This window comes from Carassius carassius, chromosome 34 (genome assembly GCF_963082965.1).
Source record: "Carassius carassius chromosome 34, fCarCar2.1, whole genome shotgun sequence".
NCBI lineage: Eukaryota > Metazoa > Chordata > Actinopteri > Cypriniformes > Cyprinidae > Carassius > Carassius carassius.
The window spans coordinates 25658115-25678852 of NC_081788.1; the positions used below are offsets into that span (position 1 = coordinate 25658115).

Sequence of the window (20738 nt, forward strand, 5' to 3'; positions counted from 1 at the left end):
AAGTTTGTATTGATTTTAATACTAACAAAACATTGTTACCAAACACCTTTCTACGGATATCTTGTAATTATGCAAAAAAAGGGTCTTTACATGAACACACCCGTTTTGTGAGCTATCCCAACAGCCCAAAGGAGCAGAGATCTTAAACTTTTATAGCACAATATTTACAATTAGACAACACCAGCCTTAATGCAATCGAGTCTGCCATTAAATGTTAAATCAGTCATTCATGAAATTAAAACAGGAAAACACATGGGGGGGGGGGGCAGGAAGATGCAACATTACCACCTCCACTCTGTTAAAAGTAAAACAGAAGAGAAGCCTTGCTTTAAATGAGGCAAAAAAAAAGAAGTCTCATAGTCTCTTTATGTTGTTGCAGGATACTGATGAGCAAATGCAGTCTTTATGTACACCAATCTTATGTATTTATCTATTTAGAAACAGAGATGGAACAGTAGCTTAATTAAGATTCTGCCTGTTTAGTTCAGAAATCTTCATGGCTTCATGTCAAAACCTTGAGCTCATTAACATATGACCCACCTACATTTACACTTATTTAGTATTCAGCTATGTACTATGCTCATGCTGCTGAAAAACATGAACTAAAGTCATTCAATCAGATTTAATTTACAGGTAACACTTTACAAAAAGCTCAATGTTAATTTATAAACATTATATTTATTGCAAATTCGTGTTTGTTCATAATACACTGGCTAATGCGAATTTATACAAAATGTTAAAAATGTTTTAGTGTATATAAAAAAAATAACATTAAGATATTCATTGTTAGCGCATGATACCTAATGCATAGTTAACAAACTGAAACTTATTAAGTGTTACAAAGAAAAACATTTTAAAAGTATTTCACAACTACACCTCACATATACAAATATAAAACAACTATAAAAAAGTATAACTTTTACATAAATCTATAGTCTCTGTGCTATTTTCAGAGGGAATTATATATATTAGGGGTGTAACGGTACACAAAAATCACGGGTCGGTATGTACCTCGGTTTTAAAGTCACGGTTCGGTTCATTTTCGGTACAGTAAGGGAAAGAAATGCAAACATTAAACTGCAGGTTGTTTATTACTATAAACTTTTTTAACAATTTGTTTACACTTTTATAAAATACTTTTTAATAATATATATATAAAATAAAAAAGAATAGGAAATAAAATACTGCTGCAAAGTTCTCCACTAAATAAAATGCTCTCAGTCTCAGACCAATATCATATAATAAAATATAATTAAAAATATAAATAAATAACTATGTTTACAGTGCAGCATTACCAATCCCAGCTTGTAGGCCTGCTCATATTTTAAAAATATAACTTTTCCAAAGTGTAAAGTGCAGCATCAACAGTTTCAGTTTTTAGACCTGCTCAGATTTCATTATTGCGTTGGACCGATCGGAATTAAGAGCAAAGGTCTGTTTAAATGCCGATGGGAGCTGCTTTTGGATTACAATCGTTTTTTACCTAGTTGTAGTGATGCCTTTTGAAAACCTTAGGCCGGTGACACACTGGCATATTTAACCTGTCAAACACAGTCAATACTGTTGACGGTGTCCTTTATCAGTAGGCTTTATATTTATGCTCAACATGAAGTATAGATATTGTTGTCGTGAAGACAAGTTCCTGGTCTGTCGGCGGCCTCCCTCTATGTCACCTACAGTAGCAGCAGCGCACCAGCGCCGCATCAGGCACGATTCTGGTGTGTAAAGACACAGAAAACGCGAAGCAGCCATCACGCAACTGACACGCAGCGGAAACGCCACGCTCACGCCACGCAGCCAGTGTGTCACCGGCCTTAGAATCAGCTGCAGGGCGGGATTTGCGCTGAACGCGGAGACATTCGCCACTTAATATGTTCGTTTGGAAACACGAAAATGTATATGTTCCGCAAACAAAAGATTGCATTCGGTCATTCGGTACACACGTGCACCGTACCGAAAGCCCTGTACCGAAACGGTCCGGTACGAATACACGTACCGTTACACCCCTAATATATATGTATATATATTTGTTTTTACAATATCTGTGCGAGTTTGAGTGCTGAATTCCAGTGCTTTAGCAGAAACTTCTATGAGAGAATCCCTGCCAATATTATTGAGTTTGACTGTTTTCATGCACACAAGCATGTGCACTCTTTTTCTTGGTGCCAATATTCACTTAAAGTATAGACAGACATTGTTCGATTCAAATCCATCAAAAGCAACACAGAAATAAAACATAAAAAGTGTATTATTATTTTCAGCTGCAAAGTGATTTTTCAAAGACTACATAAGACCTGTACAGACAGTGGCACCAAAATAGTAGCGTTATAAATAGGACCAATAAAACATTTACCGGGAGATTATGTAAGTATGAGTGCATACGTAAAAATAGAACAATAAATAAATACACACTGTACAATAAAAGAAGAAAGTGATGACATTTTTCTGCATCAGTCTAAGCGGTCTTTATTTTAAACAAACCTGTACTATTAAATAGTTTAGGGTCTTTTTCCGCACAGACAACCACATGTTTGATACTCCTTCGAATAAAAGCACAATCAGTATCACCTATCACCTGACCTCATCTGTAAACCTACACATCAGGTGCTTTCAGAAAACAAGCACGTTTGAGGCTGTGAAGAATGACAATGAGGGAGAGAGAGAAAGCCACTCACCTCTTCGGCTGTCCATGACGTACGTCTCAATAATAGCACTCTTTTTACAGATGTCATCGGCCATTGAGGAGCAGCTGACCTCCAAATGTTTCACCTGAACAGAGAGCACAAAGATAAGATCTGCAATAAACTGTCACACGCAACAAGCACACAAAAGTGTGATAAACTGATACGGAAGCACACAGGTGTGGACACTGTGATCACTGCCAATGTGATTGGTTTTATCTTTAGAAACGGTTATAAAAAAAAAAATAAAAAACATTTTTTTTTTATCAATGGTGAAAACAGTTTTTTTTTAATAGACATTTCAAAAGAACAGCATTTATTGGATTTTTTTTCTAAAAGTTTTTACTGTCACTTTTACTCATATATATCTAAACATTTATAATTTAAATTGATTTCATTTTAAAATGCATCAAACATCAATTTAAACTATCTTAAATTCAAAACTGAAAAAAAACCTTCCTAAAAGACATTTTGTGAAACCTAGATGATTTAAGAAACAGCATTTGAGTGGCACTGACATATTTGCGTTTAAAGTATTACGTCTCTATTAAGCAGAAAGAGTGATATAACTTGTCAAAGCCCTAACTACACATTTCCATTCCAATAGTTCCTAACCAAGACCAATCGATTAAAATGTGGAAACATCAATATCTGCATGCATATTTCATGATCCAAAGACACAGTTCAGCACTTCCAGCCCCCTATGGAGCACACAGCATAACTGCCTGGGTGAAGGTTTGGTGCAGTACTGCAAACCAGGGCTGTTCCACGAGAGTTCAACTTCTCCTAGTAACATGAGACTACAATGAAGGTTAAAACGTCATACCTTCTCCTCCAACATCCACTTCTCCTGCTGAACCTCAGCGAGCCTCTGGAAGAGCTCACTGACCTCGTCGTCCGAAAGGTCAGCAGGACGCTGGGACTGAGGGCTGCTGGTGTTGGACTGTAGAAAGAGAAACAAAACTTCACTGAAACATCTTTTTTACTTAAAGATATGCTGACAAGACCAGCTTATACCAGTATGAATGTTTTAGCAATGAGGTTAAATAGACAGAAAGTCATGAGGGTTGTTACTGTAAGCTAAAACTATTCAAATAATTTTGGATAATTGAAATAAAGCTGAAATTAAATAAAATATCAAATACCAGCCTCAAATACCAGCCTCATACCAGCCCATGCCTAGTTGCATGGTGAAGTTTAAAGCTTCCTAGCCTTAGGAAACGGCAATTATTAGTCAAATGTACCTCAAGGTTTGTGTTTTTCTAAACCAAACCACACTCATGTCCCTCACGATAGTCCAGCATGTCACGACAACCATTATTTTCTCCCCCATTTCTTCACAGGCACAGTATATTTATGGAATTTACACTGTTTGGGAATTTATTAAAAGCTTCCGGAGGTTCGTAAATGCTCCTGGGAGCCAGAGAAAAGGAAGCGTCAACTGTGGCGACAGTATTTGCAAGGGTCGTTGGCCCCCAGTGGGCGGGTCTACCTTATTGGTGCTGGGAGCCGAAGCCCCGTCTTTCATGATCTCTCTGTAGCTGAAGGAGGAGATGCTACTGCTGTCACCCGTCTGCTGCGTACGGCTCGGCGAACTGATATCAGACAACACCAGCTCCTCAAGACCTGCAAATATATACATGAATCAAAAAGAGGAATATTTTAAAAGCATAAATCACCAAGCGCTGTAGGTGAGCTAGAAAATGGCAATGGGTTATCACAACTCAACTCAGTATGTTTAAGCATACTAGCTAGCTGTAAAGATGGGCCTTTATGCAAAATGGAATTACATGCACCAATTTCTAACATATGCCGGCAAGTATAAAACCATAAGAAATAAGTTATGCATTGAAAAAAACTGGTCACAAATTCACTAAACAGGACATGCATATGAAAGTTTGGCAAGTTGCTTAAAACTACAGTATATGTTAAGGAGTTATTTTGAAGCACTTATTATTAACAGAACACGCAGAACACGCAGGATTCATATTTAAAGAGACTTTTCTGGCTTAATATTTACATATACTAGTCCATATCGCTATTTGATGTAAGTGCAATGACCAACTTTTTATTAATTCATTCAAAATTTGGCAAATTCTGTGACATTCCGCGTTAAACTGTAAATTCCGTTTTTATGACTGGATTCCACGATTCCGTCCGCGTTTCCTGCATTGAGGAAATCATAGGGTCCTACAATAAGAAACAACTTGTAAAACGTACTCGGTTACTAAACGTAACCTCGGTTCTCTCAATGAATTTACACCCTCTTGTAAAACTTTAGCTCAGTGCTGTGAGCCTTTAAGAGTGCAGTGTAATTATGGTTCTCTTACGAGAGCTCTCTCGTACTGCGTCTTAGCTAAGATGCTACGGGAAAAGTCTCTTTTCACGAAATACTGAAGCAAAAAATATCCTTAATTTTGTATTTTTGTAAAGCGCATTTGCAGTAGTACACAGCCATAGGCGAGGCGGCTCGTTCGCTCATTGGCTTGTTCTGCGGCAACTACTCAGCCTATCGAGCGCAGGCTGATGCAACATCAGACCAATAAGGGCGCTTCGCGCTCTTCTTGCCACTTCCCGCCGAAACGGGTGTGGCCCAACCTATAAAAGGAGCTCGAAAAGGCTGACTCACCTGATTTACTTCATCGCCGAAGCGAACCAGAGTGAATCGTACGCACGGCAGAGAACGCAGTACTCGTTCGCTCTTCTAGAGAGAACCGAGGTTACGTTTTGTAACCGATTACGTTCTCTTACAAGAGCTCTCTCGTACAGCGTCTTAGCTAAGACGCTACGGGAACCCAATGTAAAACGCCGTGTGCGCAGGGATCACACAACAATAAACCTGAAGCAACGCCCAGGATTTACAGTGCACAGTCACCTGAGGGACTCACAGAGAGTCCAGGAAAGGAATGGGGGAAGCCCTCCGTCCCATATCTAGCAACATCCGCCGCCATACATATATCCTGCAAGGAGATCCCAGTAGACAACGCCCACGACGAGGCGACGCCTCTTGTGGAGTGTGCTCTGACGCCCAACGGGCACTGAAGGCCCCTGGAAGCGTAAGCTAACGCTATGCCGTCAACTATCCATCTGGATAGAGTTTGTCTCGAAACAGCCATTCCCTTGGAACGTCCACCGAACGAGACAAACAGCTGCTCCGTCTGCCGAAAGGCAGCAGAGAGAGACACATAAGCTCTTAAAACCCTGACAGGGCAAAGAAGACTCGAGTCTCTATCCTCTCCTGACACCGGCAGGGCAGACAGGGCAATAACCTGAGCCCGAAACGGCGTGTTGAGGGATTTCGGCACATAACCATGCCTAGGTTTGAGAATGACCTTTGAGTAATTAGGGTCAAACTCCAAGCACGACTGGCTCACCGAGAGCGCGTGCAGATCACCCACACGCTTCACTGAAGCGAGAGCCAACAAGAATACTGTCTTGAACGACAGATGCTGAAGGCTAACTGATTGGATAGGCTCAAAAGGGGGACCCTTCATGGCCTCCAAAACCGCCGTGAGGTCCCACATAGGGACTGACGGAGGTCTGGGAGGATTCAGCCTCCTAGCTCCTCTAAGGAAGCGGATGACCAAATCATTCCTTCCTATTGACTGACCGAGCGCGGTTTCAGAAAAACGCTGCGATGGCCGCCACATAAACTTTGAGCGTGGATGGGGCTCTGCCCTTATCCAACAGCTCCTCTAGGAAGGAGAGAACCTCCGTCACCTCGCAACTATGGGGTGAACATCCTCGAGCTGTGCACCAGCTGGAGAACACCGACCACTTCGAGGCATAACGAACGTCGTATCGACGGAGCTCTAGCCTGAGTGATGGTAATTAGCACTCCCACTGCGAGATCAGCGGGTAACCGTTGAGAGCCCACACATGGAGGGACCACAACTCCGGTTGAGGGTGCCAAATCGAACCCCTGGCCTGCGAGAGGAGGTCCCTCCTCAACGGCACTGGCCACGGGGCAACATCTGCTAACTGCATCAAATCTGGGAACCATGGTTGGTTCTTCCAAAGAGGTGCTACAAGCAGTATTGAACATCTCGTTTCTCTCACCCATTCTATCACCTGTGGATGGAGGGAGACGGGAGGGAAAGCATAAAGCGGGCAGCACAGCCATTTCCGTGACAGCGCGCTTTCGTTCTTGGAAAAGAACGCGGGGCAGTGAGCGTTTTCGTGGGACGCGAAGAGGTCCACCTCCGCCCTGCCAAATCTCTCCCACAACAGCCGGACTGTTTGCGGGTGTAGAGACCATTCGCCCGTAGGAACATTGGCTCTGGACAGCCTGTCTGGACCCAGATTCTGTAGCCCAGGCACATGCACTGCCCTCAGCGAACGCACGTTGCGCTGAGCCCAAACCAGGAGGCGTTCCGCCAGCCTGTACAGGTTTCGGGACCCTAGACCGCCCTGGCGATTTATGTACGACACCACATACATGTTGTCCGAACGGACCAAGACGTGGTGGTCCTTGATTTGGGGACAAAAGCGCATCAGCGCGTTCTCCACTGCCAGCATTTCCAGACAGTTGATATGATGGAGCTTTTCCCGTTCTGACCACAGGCCAAAGGACGGTCTGCCCTCGAGCAGCGCTCCCCATCCCGAAGTGGAGGCGTCCGTCGACACCATCTTCACATTCGGGGAAGTCCCCAGGCTTACACCTGATCGGTACCAGCCGTTTGCTGTCCAGGATGTCAGGGCTGTGACACAGCTCTGATTGACCTTGAGACGCAGCCGGCCAGACACCCACGCTCTGCGCGGCACCCGCGCCTTCAGCCAGAGCTGCAGGGGGCGCATGCGGAGCAGGCCCAGCTGCAGAGCCGGAGATGCTGAGGCCATGAGGCCCAACATCCTCTGACAGTGCTTGAGCGACACGGTCGCGCCGCAGCGGAAAGAACTCGCTGCGCGCTGAATGCCCAACGCGCACTGTGGAGACAGCCGCGCCGTCATGGAACACGAGTTCAGAACAATACCCAAAAACAGAATCGTCTGACTGGGGTTCAGCGAACTCTTCGCCCAATTGACACTGAGACCAAGCTTCTCGAGGTGATCGAGTAAAACGGCCATGTGCTCGAGCCAGAACCAGCCAGTCGTCCAAATAATTCAGCACGAGGAGCCACGGACAAGCCGAACGGCAGGACTGTAAACTGGTATGCCTGGCCCTCGAAGGCGAATCTCAAATATCGCCTGTGATTTGACGCTATCTGTATTTGAAAATACGCGTCCTTCAGATCTATTGACATGAACCAGTCTCCTCTGCGAACCTGCGTGAGGAGCTTCCTGGTCGTAAGCATTTTGAAACTGCGTTTCATCAATGCCTTGTTCAGCTGTCTTAGATCCAGTATGGGCCTGAGACCCCCGTCTCTCTTGGGCACCAGAAAGTATCTGCTGTACAGCCCCCCCTCACTTTGAGCTCGAGACACAGGCTCTACAGCCCCTTTGCTCAACAGTTTTGATATTTGATATGTGTGCTACTTCTGCTTTGACCGTAGTTTCGACGCGCGCTAAAAAGCGCGGAGGGCGTCGACAAAACTGTAGCGAGTAGCCTCTCTTTATAATGCCTAGCACCCAATCCGAAAACCCTGGAAGCGCTGACTATGTATCTGCATGAATGGCTAAGGGCTGGATGCAAAGCGCGCTCTGTTGACTGGGCAACGGCGGCGCTCGAGTGTGCTGCGCATCTGAGGCGGGGAGCGCGCTGATCACAGCGGGCAGATCGCTCCTCCTCGACCCAGTCCCGGCGCTTAACCGACTGGGGGAGGGCTGAGCGGGTCCCGTGGGACTCGTGATGTCTGCGAGTAACTGTGGGCTGCATGTGTGCACATTTACCACTTTCAACTCGCTGTCTGCCTGTGCAGAGCATACGTGCACGGGCCTCGTTTTTACAGAAGCCACGTGCCGTATGTGACATAGTGTATGTGGGCACTGGGGAGTGGGCACGTTTACTATGCGGCGTGCTCGACCGATCTGTGTCGATCTTATGTGCGCGAGCCCTGTGTGCAGGGCTGTGCTTACATGTGGAGATGGGCACTGAGGAGTGGGCATCGTCACTACATTTATAGCACCATCGGCCGTGGCCGGACGAACGTGCACGGGTTTCGTTTTTACAGAAACCACATGACGCGTGTGACATAGTAATTGTGGGCACTGAGGGGTGGGCACGTTTACTATGCAGTGCGCGCGATCGACCTGAGTCGCTTTTATGGGCGCGGGCCCTGTGTGCAGGGCTGTGCTTACATGTGGAGATGGGCACTGAGGAGTGGGCATCGTCACTACATTTATAGCACCATCGGCCGTGGCCGGAACACCAGAAATAACACTCTTTTCGTGAAACATCTGGGTAGCCGTGATAACGGCTTTTGTGTGCAGGCAAGCGGGCACTCGTGCAGGCTTGCGCATTGCAGAAGACGCTGAGGCAGTCACAATTCTTGGAACTGCAACAGCAGCGCGCTTGGGTGAGAGCTCGGCCGCAGCGGAACTCGTACACCGGCGCTTTCCTAGCAGTGCTAGTACGTTTTCGGGGCTTCTGGCTCCACTGCAATCCTCTGCCGCGGCTCCCGCGAGAACGGGGTCCCGAGCTGCGTTGCTGACGCTGTCGCGATGACGCAGCTGGAGGCGGTGGGCATGACTGAGAGCTCTGTGGGGCCGGTCTAGAGCGGCTAGTTGCAGAACCGGAGCGCTTCGGCAAGAAGTGCTTGAACGCCTGCGAATGCTTTCTGGTCCTCGGCGAATCTCTCCGAAAACTCGTTGACAGATGATCCGAAGAGGCCAGCAGGAGTCAGAGGCGCGTCGAGGAACGCAGCGCGCTCAGACTCCTTGATGTCAGAAAGCGTCAGCCACAAATGCCTCTCAGCCACCGTACCGGAAGCCATAACCGTCCCATGGCCTGTGCAGCGGACTTAGCAGCGCGGAGGGAGAGATCCGAAGCACTCCTCAGATCCGCGAGACAGATTGCTTCAGGTCCCATCTCATCCAGCTTGCGGAGGAGATCGCCCTGGAAAATCTGCAGCGTGGCCATGGTGTGCAGCGCAGACGCAGCCTGCCCAGCAGCAGAGAAGATCCGTGCGAGCAGCGATGACGTCATGCGGCAGGCTTTGGATGGCAACGCGGCCTTAGTCCGCCATCCAGCAGAGGGCGGGCAAAGGTGCGCTGCTATAGCCTGTTCCACCGGCGGAAGTGACAGGTAGCCTCTGTTTTTAGCACCGTCCAGTGTGGAGAATGCTGGTGAAACAGATGAACGGACTCTCACCGAAAATGGAGCGTTCCAAGCCTTCGCCACTTCTTCGTGAAGCTCAGGAAGAAAGGGGGCGTGCTTTGAGCTTGGAGAAAAACGCTCATCCGGGAGAAAGCTACCATCCAGCCGGGAACGAGAAGGGGGCGCTGGTGCAGACCACTCAGCGCGAGCACTCGCATCAGCTCCTTATCGATATCCGCCCGTCTGCTGGGCCTCTGAGCAGAGGGCGCGAGATCCACGGAGCTCGCCCAACCCTCACTGCCCGAAGCAAGCAGAGAGCACGTGTCCTCTTCCTCCGACGCGGGCCTGAGATCCACTTCCTCAGATGGCGGTTCTGGTAGACGCTGTGAGCGGCGCTTCATACGGCGCTGCGGCGCAGCGGATGATGCAGGCTTCGAGAAGAACGCCCGGCGAGTCCTCAGAGTCACCATAGGCATTAGCTCGCAATGAGGGCAGCCGCCGTCAGCGAGCGCGAGCGCTGCATGGTCCTCACCCAGGCAGGAGACGCCTGGGGAAGTCGTGGCCTAATGGTTAGAGACTTTAGGGAACTTTAGGGGACTTTAGGGGACTTTAGGGAGACTTTTAGTCTCTAACCTAATGGTTAGAGACTTTAGGGAAGTCGTGGCCTAATGGTTAGAGAGTCGGACTCCCAATCGAAAGGTTGTGAGTTCGAGTCCCGGGCCGGCAGGAATTGTGGGTGGGGGGAGTGCATGTACAGTTCTCTCTCCACCTTCAATACCACGACTTAGGTGCCCTTGAGCAAGGCATCGAACCCCCAACTGCTCCCCGGGCGCCGCAGCATAAATGGCTGCCCACTGCTCCGGGTGTGTGCTCACAGTGTGTGTGTGTGTGTTCACTGCTCTGTGTGTGTACATTTCGGATGGGTTAAATGCAGAGCACAAATTCTGAGTATGGGTCACCATACTTGGCTGAATGTCACTTCACTTCACTTCACTTCACTTCTTCAGATGACGTGACGATCTCCTTCGCTGAGCGGGGCTCTGCACGAGCCGCACGAGGGCATCTTTAAAAAGACGCAGCTCTTTTGTGAGTGTGCGTCGCAGGGCGAACACACACAGGATATAATGATATAAGGATACAAAGGATATAGGCGCCGTACAGCGCAGCAGGAACGGCAGTGTTGCATCAGCCTGCGCTCGATAGGCTGTGAAGTTGCCGCAGAACAAGCCAAGGAGCGAACGAGCCGTCTCGCCTATTGCTGTGTACTGCTGCAAATGCGCTTTACAAAAATACAAAATTAAGGATAATTTTTTGCTTCAGTATTTCGTGATACGTCAAAGACGGGGCACATATTTATTTCTACTACATGAACTCGGAGGTGCATTATCATGTTTGACGTGCACCCTCCTATGCACGAAACAATCTTAATGCAAATGTTGCATTTTGCCGAGATTTCATTCTGTTTAGGAAAGTGAAACCGCACTTAGGACCGCCAACGCACGCTATCCATGTTCGACTCACTCAACTTTTGAACGATTCTGGGAAAATCGCAAAGCTAGTCCCGGTTCCAATCGATACTCGATACTCAAGCCTAATGCTAACATACAGGCTACTTAACAAAACATCATCCATTTATACCTGCACTCACAGACAGAGAATCTACAAAGTAAACAATTCACAAAAGTTAGACACCACCCATTTTAATGAACATTTAATTGTATGGAATACACTATATATTCAAAAGTTTGGGTTGAGTAAGATTAATAATTTTATTCCGCAAGAACAAATTAAACGGATCAAAAGTGACAGCAAAGACATTTATAATTATGAAGTGACATACAGCCACATATGGTGACCCTTACTCAGAATTCGTGCTCTGCTCTTAACCCATCCAAAGTGCACACACACAAAGCAGTGAACACACACACACTGTGAACACACACCAGGAGCAGTGGGCAGCCATTTATACTGCGGCGCCTGGGGACCTGTTGGGGGTTCAGTGCCTTGCTCAAGGGCACCTAAGTCGTGGTATTGAAGGTGGAGAGAGCACTGTACATGCACTCCCCCCACCTACAATTCCTGCCGGCCCGAGACTCGAACTCACAACCCTTCTATTGCGAGTCTGACTCTGACTTTCCTATATAAAAAATAATTTAAAATAAATGCTGATTTTGACTTTACAATCAAAAAAAAAGTATTAGTTTCCACAAAAATATTAAGCAGCACTACTTTCAACACTGATAATAAAAATTAACGTTTGTTAAGCAGCGAATCAGTATATTAGAATAACTTCTTTCATTCATAATGTTACAAATTTAAATATTTTTATTTCAAATAAATGCTGTTCTTTTTAATTTTTTTTTTCTTTTTCTTGAGTAACAAATCAGCATATTATAATGATTTCCAAAGAATCATGTGACTGAAATAATGATGCTTAAAAGTGTAAAAATAAATAAATAAAAAGCTTTACCATCACAGGAATAAAACACATTTTTTAAATATATTACAAGAGAAAATATTTAAATTGAAATAACATTTCACATTATTCCTGTTTTGACTGTATTTTATGCAGACTTGGTGAGCAGAAGAGACTTCTTTTCAAAATATTTTAAAAAAATCTTACTGACCCCAAACATTTAAATGGTTGAGCATATTTATAAGCTCTGTTCCAAAAACTACTAAGCTGCCTACATAGACAGCATTTTAAGATGTCAATGTTGTATTAACATAAAGACTGTTTCAAATGGAAAATTCTGAGATACCTTGGTTTATACTGGAAAAAAAAATATGTAATATGTAATAAATAAATTTGCTGTTATACTATTCAATACCAAAAAGTATGCATAAAGCTGGCTATATTACCCATTATTTGTGTGCTATATGTTCTCAGAGTATGACATTGTTAGCAGCATGCTAAATCAACCTCCAATGGAATCAACTGAGAGCCGAGTCTCTTTTCCATTTCCACTGAGATGATTCCACCTTAGAAGCAAACTCACTAGGCATTGGAACAGAGCTTTTTTTAAAAAAGAAAAATTATAAATAGAACACAACAATGAACTCTCAATGTACATGTATACTGGAAAGTTGTACACATGTCAAGCCAGAGAACCAAAACATGCCAAAATCTGTGTGTGTGTGTGTGTGTGTGTGTGTGTGGACTTCTGGACCCTCCTGGACTTTTGACAAAGATAAATCTCCCTACTTTAAAATATCTGATTCTAAACTTTCTGTAGAGCAACCATTAAATATTTAGTATACTTTAAATAATAAATGGCTCAAAAGAGGAGTGCCCTGGCACTGCCAACAATTTACAGAGCACAAATGCACATATGCATGGATCTGCAGCACATTTTTAGAGGGGCTCCATCAAATATTTACAGCACCCGCCACTCCCTCCTTGTTGTGTGTGGGGTCTGTCCACACAGGAGTTTTTAAAGGAACAAACACATGAATGCACCCAAAAAGTTTCTATTAAGTTGAGACACTATTTATTGATTTTGCCTATGTGGTCCAAATGTTAAAATTTGATTATAAACACCATCGTCTTGCATTCATGACCTGTGAAAATTACAAGTTTCAAAGCAGTACGTTTTAGTTTTTTTAGAAAGACGTTTTCTGTGATTTCAATGTCTATTGTGTAAATCACTATACAAATAAAATTGATTTGACATCATATAAACAGTCAAAGGGCAGCTAAAATCATAAAAATGTGTTCACAACCTTTATTTACTGTATTTCAAATAACATGTTCATTGAAGAAAAGAAATGGGGCGAGAGAAAGTAGTTTATCGGATTGTGAAAAGTGAGCCAAAAACCTCGACAATATGAAATAACACCACAGTAATATGAAAGAACAACTACATTAATGTAATTTCCCTTATTGGAAAAACTATTTATATCCAATGAGCCGATGCTGGAAAGTGAACTGCTTAACACCCCACAGGAACCTGATGCAAGAACAAAGCTCATGGGCTGTTAGGAATTCTCTTCAGGTGGTAAGAACACGCTTCGGGATTTGTCTCATTTGTAGCAGTTTGCAGTGGGGGCGGAGCAGTCTTCATCTGCTGCCTTACTTATGCGCAGTGCCACATATTTACTCACCTGCTTTAAATTTTTCATTCATGCCGCACAAGTATGATGAAATAGCGAACGCATAGCCAATTGCAATTTAAATCACCTGAGAGGGCACTGACAGCTCTAAAAAGCCCTATTCCATGTACTGACAAATGCTTTATATAATGATGGAGGGGTGTGTCTTAAAATGTTAAGTATAACAGGTAAGGGAGAGAGTGTTCACCTGTGCGGGTCTTAGTGTTGGTTAGGATTTCCTGCAGCCGCTCCTGGAGTTTATCGGCTCTTTTTCTCTCCAGATGGAGCTGCCTCTTCAAATCTTTCAGCTGCAGATATAACATGACAGCCATTATTTGGACATCTGATGGACATTTAGTTTAAAGGACATTTAGCAGGCTATAAACCAGTATATACAGTGGCCCCAAAGGTATTTGGACACATAAACACACTTAAAGGGACAGTTCACCCAAAAATGAAAAGTCATCATTTACTCCCCTCAAGTTGTTTCTAGGGCTGTGACGGTGGCTGATTTTTACCACCGCGGTAGTCATGTACCAACAACGGCCGGTGGCGCGGTGTTTGAAAAAAAAAAAAAAAAATTATATATATGTATATATATATATATATATATATATGTGTGTGTCAAAATTTGCTCGTTAACCAAGGCGATAATTTTTTTCCAGTTTAACGTATTCAAATTATTTTACGTAGGGGCGGGGATGGCCACCCACTCACAACTGCTGCTTCTGTCACTTTTTCTCATGACAAGAAGTGAATTTATTCAGTCACAGACTCGCAGAATGACTGAACAAGAAACGTGTCAGACACGCGTTCCACTTCACTTTATTATCAGGTGCAAGTTAAGCGAGCGCGGACGGTCCTGTGCTCAAAGGCAGTGCACGCTTCCTTTGTGCGTATCCTTTCATATCAAACTGCGAAATAAACTTTATGCAGTGTCGTGGTCAGTTAATTAATGGAATTACCAAACAAGGTGATTAAAGCTGACTTAAACTGTGCATGCATGTAATATATTTTATATATAATATATACAGGATATATTTATATGCACGTCTAGAAATCAGCCCAGCACTGTATCACTCATCTAACACATCCTATTTAACTTGTCAGTTCGTGTTTATTTGAGCACTTCTGTCAGTGAACGCTGCCTGCAAAACACTAAAATAAATATCAAAGAAATAATGCTTATTTAGGCTACAAGAAAGTAGACGCGAGCAAAGCAGCGCGACAAAATACTCATTATAATCAGTGATGCTACACTGGATGCAGCACAACACGACATGATAAATCCCCCGTCTGGTCTGTGAGGTAGGCTACTGACACAGAGTTCAAATGTCCTGTATAGACACTAGACAGACTAAACCTGTTGCAACGCGGTTATTGCGTCTGGTTTACTTTTCCACCACCAAGCAAGCTCAGTAGCTAACTCCTCATCTGTCCGCGCTCTCTTTGAAATGGGAATCGTTGCCATATTTCTTGTTACCATCTTTTATTTATCGCCTCGTTTGTATTTGGCCAGTTTGGAGAAAGCCTCACCAAACCTGACCAGCCAGCATTTGCGATCACAAGAACTTGTGCAAACGCTGATGGGTGACATGAATGCAGATGACTCCAGATCGGTGATGTGGTATTTGCTTTCCCAACAAGATCCATCACCCCCAACACTAAATTAATTTGCTGAATGTATAAACTGTATTTTCCTGCACTCAAATCTGCCAATATAAAGGAAACGCTGTGTTTGAGGTAATTTGTTAATTACCATAGACTTAGAATTTGCAACTATTACAGTTATTACACTTATATACAAAACTTTGTATTATGTTTGTGACGTCACGTGCACTACCGCCGGTGGCAGTAGACAACCGCGATAGCAACCGACCACCGCGGTGACGCGGTTGTCACGGCAACCGTCACAGCCCTAGTTGTTTCAAACCTGTACGAATTTCTTTTTTCTGCTAAACAGAAAATATTTTAAAGAAAATACGTAACTAAACAGTTTATGGTCCCTACTGACTTCCATTGTATGGAAAAAAAAAAAAAACGACTATGGAAGTCTATGGGGACCATCAAGTGTTTGGTTACCCATATTCCTCTAAATATTTTCTTTCATGTTCAACAAAACACCTGGAGGGTGAGTATATAAATGGCAGAAGTTTATTTTTGGGTGAACTATCCCTTTAAAAAATAAATGTCTAAATATCATTACATAAAATCACAAACCCAAAACAAATAAATACACACACACAGACACTATCAACTAAAAATCCTGTTCTACAATTTTGCCGCAGTAGCACTACAAAATCATTTTGTTTTTGTTGGAAGGAGAAAAAGGGGAAGATAATTATATATGAAATTTCATCCATTTTGTGGCCAAAATCGCTTCAAGTAGGAAGGAACTTCCCAGAGGGACTGCATTTGTAACCTAATAAACAGTGTGCATAATTAACAATGCCAAAGAAAAACTATAACCAAAACTTTATTGAGCTAAAAGTATGGACAGCTTCTGGAGCTGGAAGACACACACAGAGACAATCAATGAACTGCCAAACGAGATTCTATTGATGAAACGGCTACAGCGTTAATGAAAGCTGATCGACCCTCGTCAATGGGAGGTCTGGTTTCAGGTCTGTAGGGCAGAGAGGTGTCCTGCCCATCGCCTGGGACTATTTTAATTCACTTTCTGGGAAATGGAGAGAGGGAAAGCCCTGACTCATCCCTTTCTCCTGGCTGGATTGCCTACTTACCGCTGAACTACCTTTTTTCTCCAAGATTTTCTGTCCATCCACTGTATCTTTAATCTCCTGAAATACACACACGAAGATCATAAGAGTTGATCAAATCCATCTTTATTTTAAAACTACTGTCAAAATATTGTTTTGAAATAACTTTTCAACATTTTTATGTATTTTAGACAATAAAAAGACAGCACAACTGAAGCAGCATATAAAACAAAAAAGGGCATTTAAAAACATTTACAGTGGAATTTCTATGGCAGAAATAACATTATGCAATTCATGTTTTCAATATTTCATATTTATTTTATTATTATTTTAACTATTTTAGCTCATATTTATTATTTATGAATATAAACTACCACTCAAACAGTTTAGGATCAGTAAGATTTTTTTTTATGTTTTTGAGTCTTAAGACTACATTTATTTCAAAAATACATTAAAAACAGTAATATTGTGAAACCTTTTAAAACTTTATATATCTATTTCCCATTTTAATATATATTAAAATTTATTTCATTCCAGTGATGCAAAGCTCAATTTTCAGCACCATTACTCCAGTCTTCAGTGTCCCGTGATCCTTCAGAAATCATTATAATATGCTGATTTGTTACTCAAGAAACATTTCCTATTATTGAAAATAGTCGTGCTGCTTAGTATTTCTGTGGAAACCATGAAACATTTTTTCCCAAGAGTATTTGATGAATTGAAATTTAAAAAGAAAAGCATCTATTTGAAATAGACATTTATTCTGTAACATAAATCAACTGAATGCATACTTGCTGAACAAAAGGAGTAATATCTAAAAAATAAATAAATAAATGAACCCAACTGGCCCACAAAAAGGAGTTGTGTATGATGCTTTAAACCTTAGTATTAGTATACAATAAGAACCATGACTCAAGAAACATCAGAACAAAGGTATGTCCTAATAAAGCATTCTAAGATCATACCAGGAAACACCCATTTTGCAGCTCTGAAAACTGAACATCCCCCAGGAGCTGTTGGCAGCAGATGCTCACACAAAGAACAATGTCATCCTACTGTTGAGTCATGCATCGTTCTTGAGTCACATTTGAAATTACTGGTGAGCTCCAGTGAGCACACCCCCATAATATCCTCCATCTGAATTGTGCCTTATTTAGCATCTTAAAAACACATAGTTCTCGTCACGCAGCAGGACAAAGGCTCCAGCAGAGCACTACCAATGAATACATTCTGTTCACACACCTGTCTGAGTTTGCTGATTGTGTTGTTGAGTTCTTCTCTCTCTTTCTGCATCTCCACCACTTGCTGTTTGACTGCCTCCACCTCTGCAGCTTTAGCCTAAGAAACAGCAGGAATGTGTGTTCATACACTCAAAATGGATAAGTTCTGGACAGAACTAATTATTTATTCATTTGTTTAATATACAGATTTGTCAGACTTAAAAAGTAGGATATGATATTTGATTAAATTACAAAGAACAGGTTAAAATAAAGTAAAATAAGCAAGTAATGAGTATGTTGAAATATTTTCATTTGCGTGTGTGTGTGTGTGTGTGTGTGTGTGTGTGTGTGTGTGTGTGTGTGTGTGTGTGTAACCACTCAACCAAATTTTGGAACAAATTTGCACCCAAAAGTGAGCAAAACTTGCCAAAAAAATAATCGCCACAAATCTCCATTTGGGGTATACAAATATTTATACTGGAATAAAAATAAAGTAAAATTTTTTAAAAAATTTTAAATGTAAAAATGCAGAACATTTTCTGTGAGGGGTAGGGGGGTTAAAAAGTGTATAACTATCTGTATATAAAAACAATAGAAGTCATAATGTCCCCACTTAAATAGCTAAGTAAGCGTGTGTGCGTGTGTGTGTGTATACATATATACAGTACAGACCAAAAGTTTGGAAACATTACTATTTTTTATGTTTTTGAAAGAAGTTTCTTCTGCTCATCAAGCCTGCATTTATTTGATCAAAAATACAGAAAAAAAAATTTAATATTGTGAAATATTATTAAAACTTAAAATAATAGTTTTCTATTTGAATATACTTATATACAGCATTATTACTCCAGCCTTCAGTGTCACATGTAACATCCAGCCTATCACATGATCATTTAGAAATCATTCTAATATTCTGATTTATTATGAGTGTTGGAAACAGTTCTGCTGTCTAATATATTTGATGAATAAAAGGTTAAAAAGAACTGAATTTATTCAAAATAAAAATTAAATTCTAATAATATATATTCTAATAATATATTTTCTTTACTATCAATTTTTATCAATTTAACACATCCTTGCTGAATAAAAGTATTGATTTTATATTAAAAAAAAAAGACTATCTCTGCTTCTTAAATAAATTTTCTTTTGTGCTGACATAACCAAGGCTGTGCAGGCATGGTAAAAAATAATATTAAAAGGTATGATCTAATCAAATCAGTGCCAGAGATAAACTGGTCATAGGACTTCATTGGTGTTTCAGGTCAGTAGAATCTCAAATTAAATGCAATCAAATGGATTCCAGCCACATTATTGAAAACACAATTAAATGAGAAATTCTTAACTTTTGAGCACCTACAGACATTTTTCATGCATTTCAAACTGTCTTTTAAGCTCATTAAGTTAAATTCTATGTCAAGCCATCATCCATCATCCATCCAATTCTGATGCGTTTCTGAGACTTGAATATTTATGAAGACAACAAATTTCATAAAGACAAGTTCTGCTAAATACAGCTTTACCGCTCATTACTTCATCTGCTTTAGCTGAAGAAATGTGTTTTTATGATCACATCCAGAAGTTTACCTCCAGCTGAAGTGTGTGATCTTTCTGTACCCGCCGGATCTCTTCTGTGTAGTCCAGTTTGTTCTTTTCCATGGTCTCCTGCTCACAACACAAACAAATGACACCAATATCAAGTATAAATCACCCAGACATCCAAGAGTGACATTTTTAAGATGAATGCAGTATTTATTAGCTTGAAATATAAAAGTGAACCCACTACAATTATTTTTACCATTTGACAATTTAAAAAAAAAAAAAGTCTATAACTTCGAAGTTTGGAATTTGTATTTTAATTAAATTTTATATTTCAAACTTTAAAGCTACAGACTATAAAACTGTAAAATGGTGAAAAGAAAAGTATTTTAGTGGATTTACGTTAATGGTTCAATTTCTTTTTTATATTTTACTTTGATAAGAAATTGAAATTTAACAATAAATCCGCTATAAATGCTCTTCACCATTTGGCATTTTAAAGTCTGCAACACAGTAATGGCAAAAACAACACTGACATCATGTGGTCAGAATGATACTGATGTAGCCAGACGCAAACAACAAAAGACAGTTTCCATCTCTGCCAGTGCTTTGCAGTGAGAGATGTTTGTGAACACACGGCACCTCTGCTTCCTTGAGCCTGCGCTCAAACCAGCCCTTTGTTCCCTCCATAGACTGAACCTGAGCTTTCAACTCCTCCACATACGGCTGAAGACCCTCCAGCTCTTTGGTACGAGCCTGAAAAAAAAAAAAAAAAGAAGAAACACAATTGTAAACAGAAATTTAGCAGATCGCTTTTGCCCAGAGTACACTTTGTACAGACACAATCCACCTGGAGAAACCTGAGGATAAGTGCTTTATTGAATGTTCGTGGCTCCTTACTCTCTCATCTCGTAGCTGTGAGCGGATCTCCTCTTCCGTGCGGTTCTTCTCCTCATGGAGGCCGCGGAGCTCCTTCTCATAGCGGGCTCTGATGCTCAGCACTTCCTTCTCATGCTGCAATCGCACATCCCCGAGTTCCTCTTTGTGCCGAGACTTTTCCTGCGCTGTCTCAATGGCCAGTTCATCCAGCATGACCTTACGCTTATCTGCAGTCTGAGATATAAAATAAAGAATTAAAGGTAGTGTTCACTTTCTTTTTTCTTATCTGTGTGGTATTTAGTTTTAAATAAAATGCGGCAATATCAAAGCTCCAGTCATTGTCAAGACTGTACCACACACACATTTTTCACACATATTTTTTTCTTCTTTTAAACAACTGTTATTTAAATTACAG

The 20738-nt window shown here is 42.1% G+C and overlaps 1 protein-coding gene across 5 annotated transcripts in view; it reads right to left on the reverse strand.

Moving 5' to 3' along the window:
* Positions 1 to 20738, reverse strand: part of LOC132114869 (GRIP1-associated protein 1-like) — a 47183-nt gene that overhangs the window by 13531 nt on the left and 12914 nt on the right. For 3 of the 5 annotated variants that reach the window (XM_059523240.1, XM_059523237.1, XM_059523236.1), the window contains 10 exons: positions 20345 to 20557; positions 20087 to 20200; positions 19493 to 19570; positions 17931 to 18026; positions 16713 to 16769; positions 14177 to 14276; positions 11515 to 11535; positions 4174 to 4307; positions 3508 to 3624; positions 2676 to 2769 (listed from right to left, as the gene is read on the reverse strand). In XM_059523240.1, coding sequence (XP_059379223.1) covers positions 2676 to 2769; positions 3508 to 3624; positions 4174 to 4307; positions 11515 to 11535; positions 14177 to 14276; positions 16713 to 16769; positions 17931 to 18026; positions 19493 to 19570; positions 20087 to 20200; positions 20345 to 20557 — 1024 coding nt within the window. The remainder of the gene's footprint in view (positions 1 to 2675; positions 2770 to 3507; positions 3625 to 4173; positions 4308 to 11514; positions 11536 to 14176; positions 14277 to 16712; positions 16770 to 17930; positions 18027 to 19492; positions 19571 to 20086; positions 20201 to 20344; positions 20558 to 20738) is intronic. The other 2 variants (XM_059523239.1, XM_059523238.1) reach the window with 1 other exon arrangement.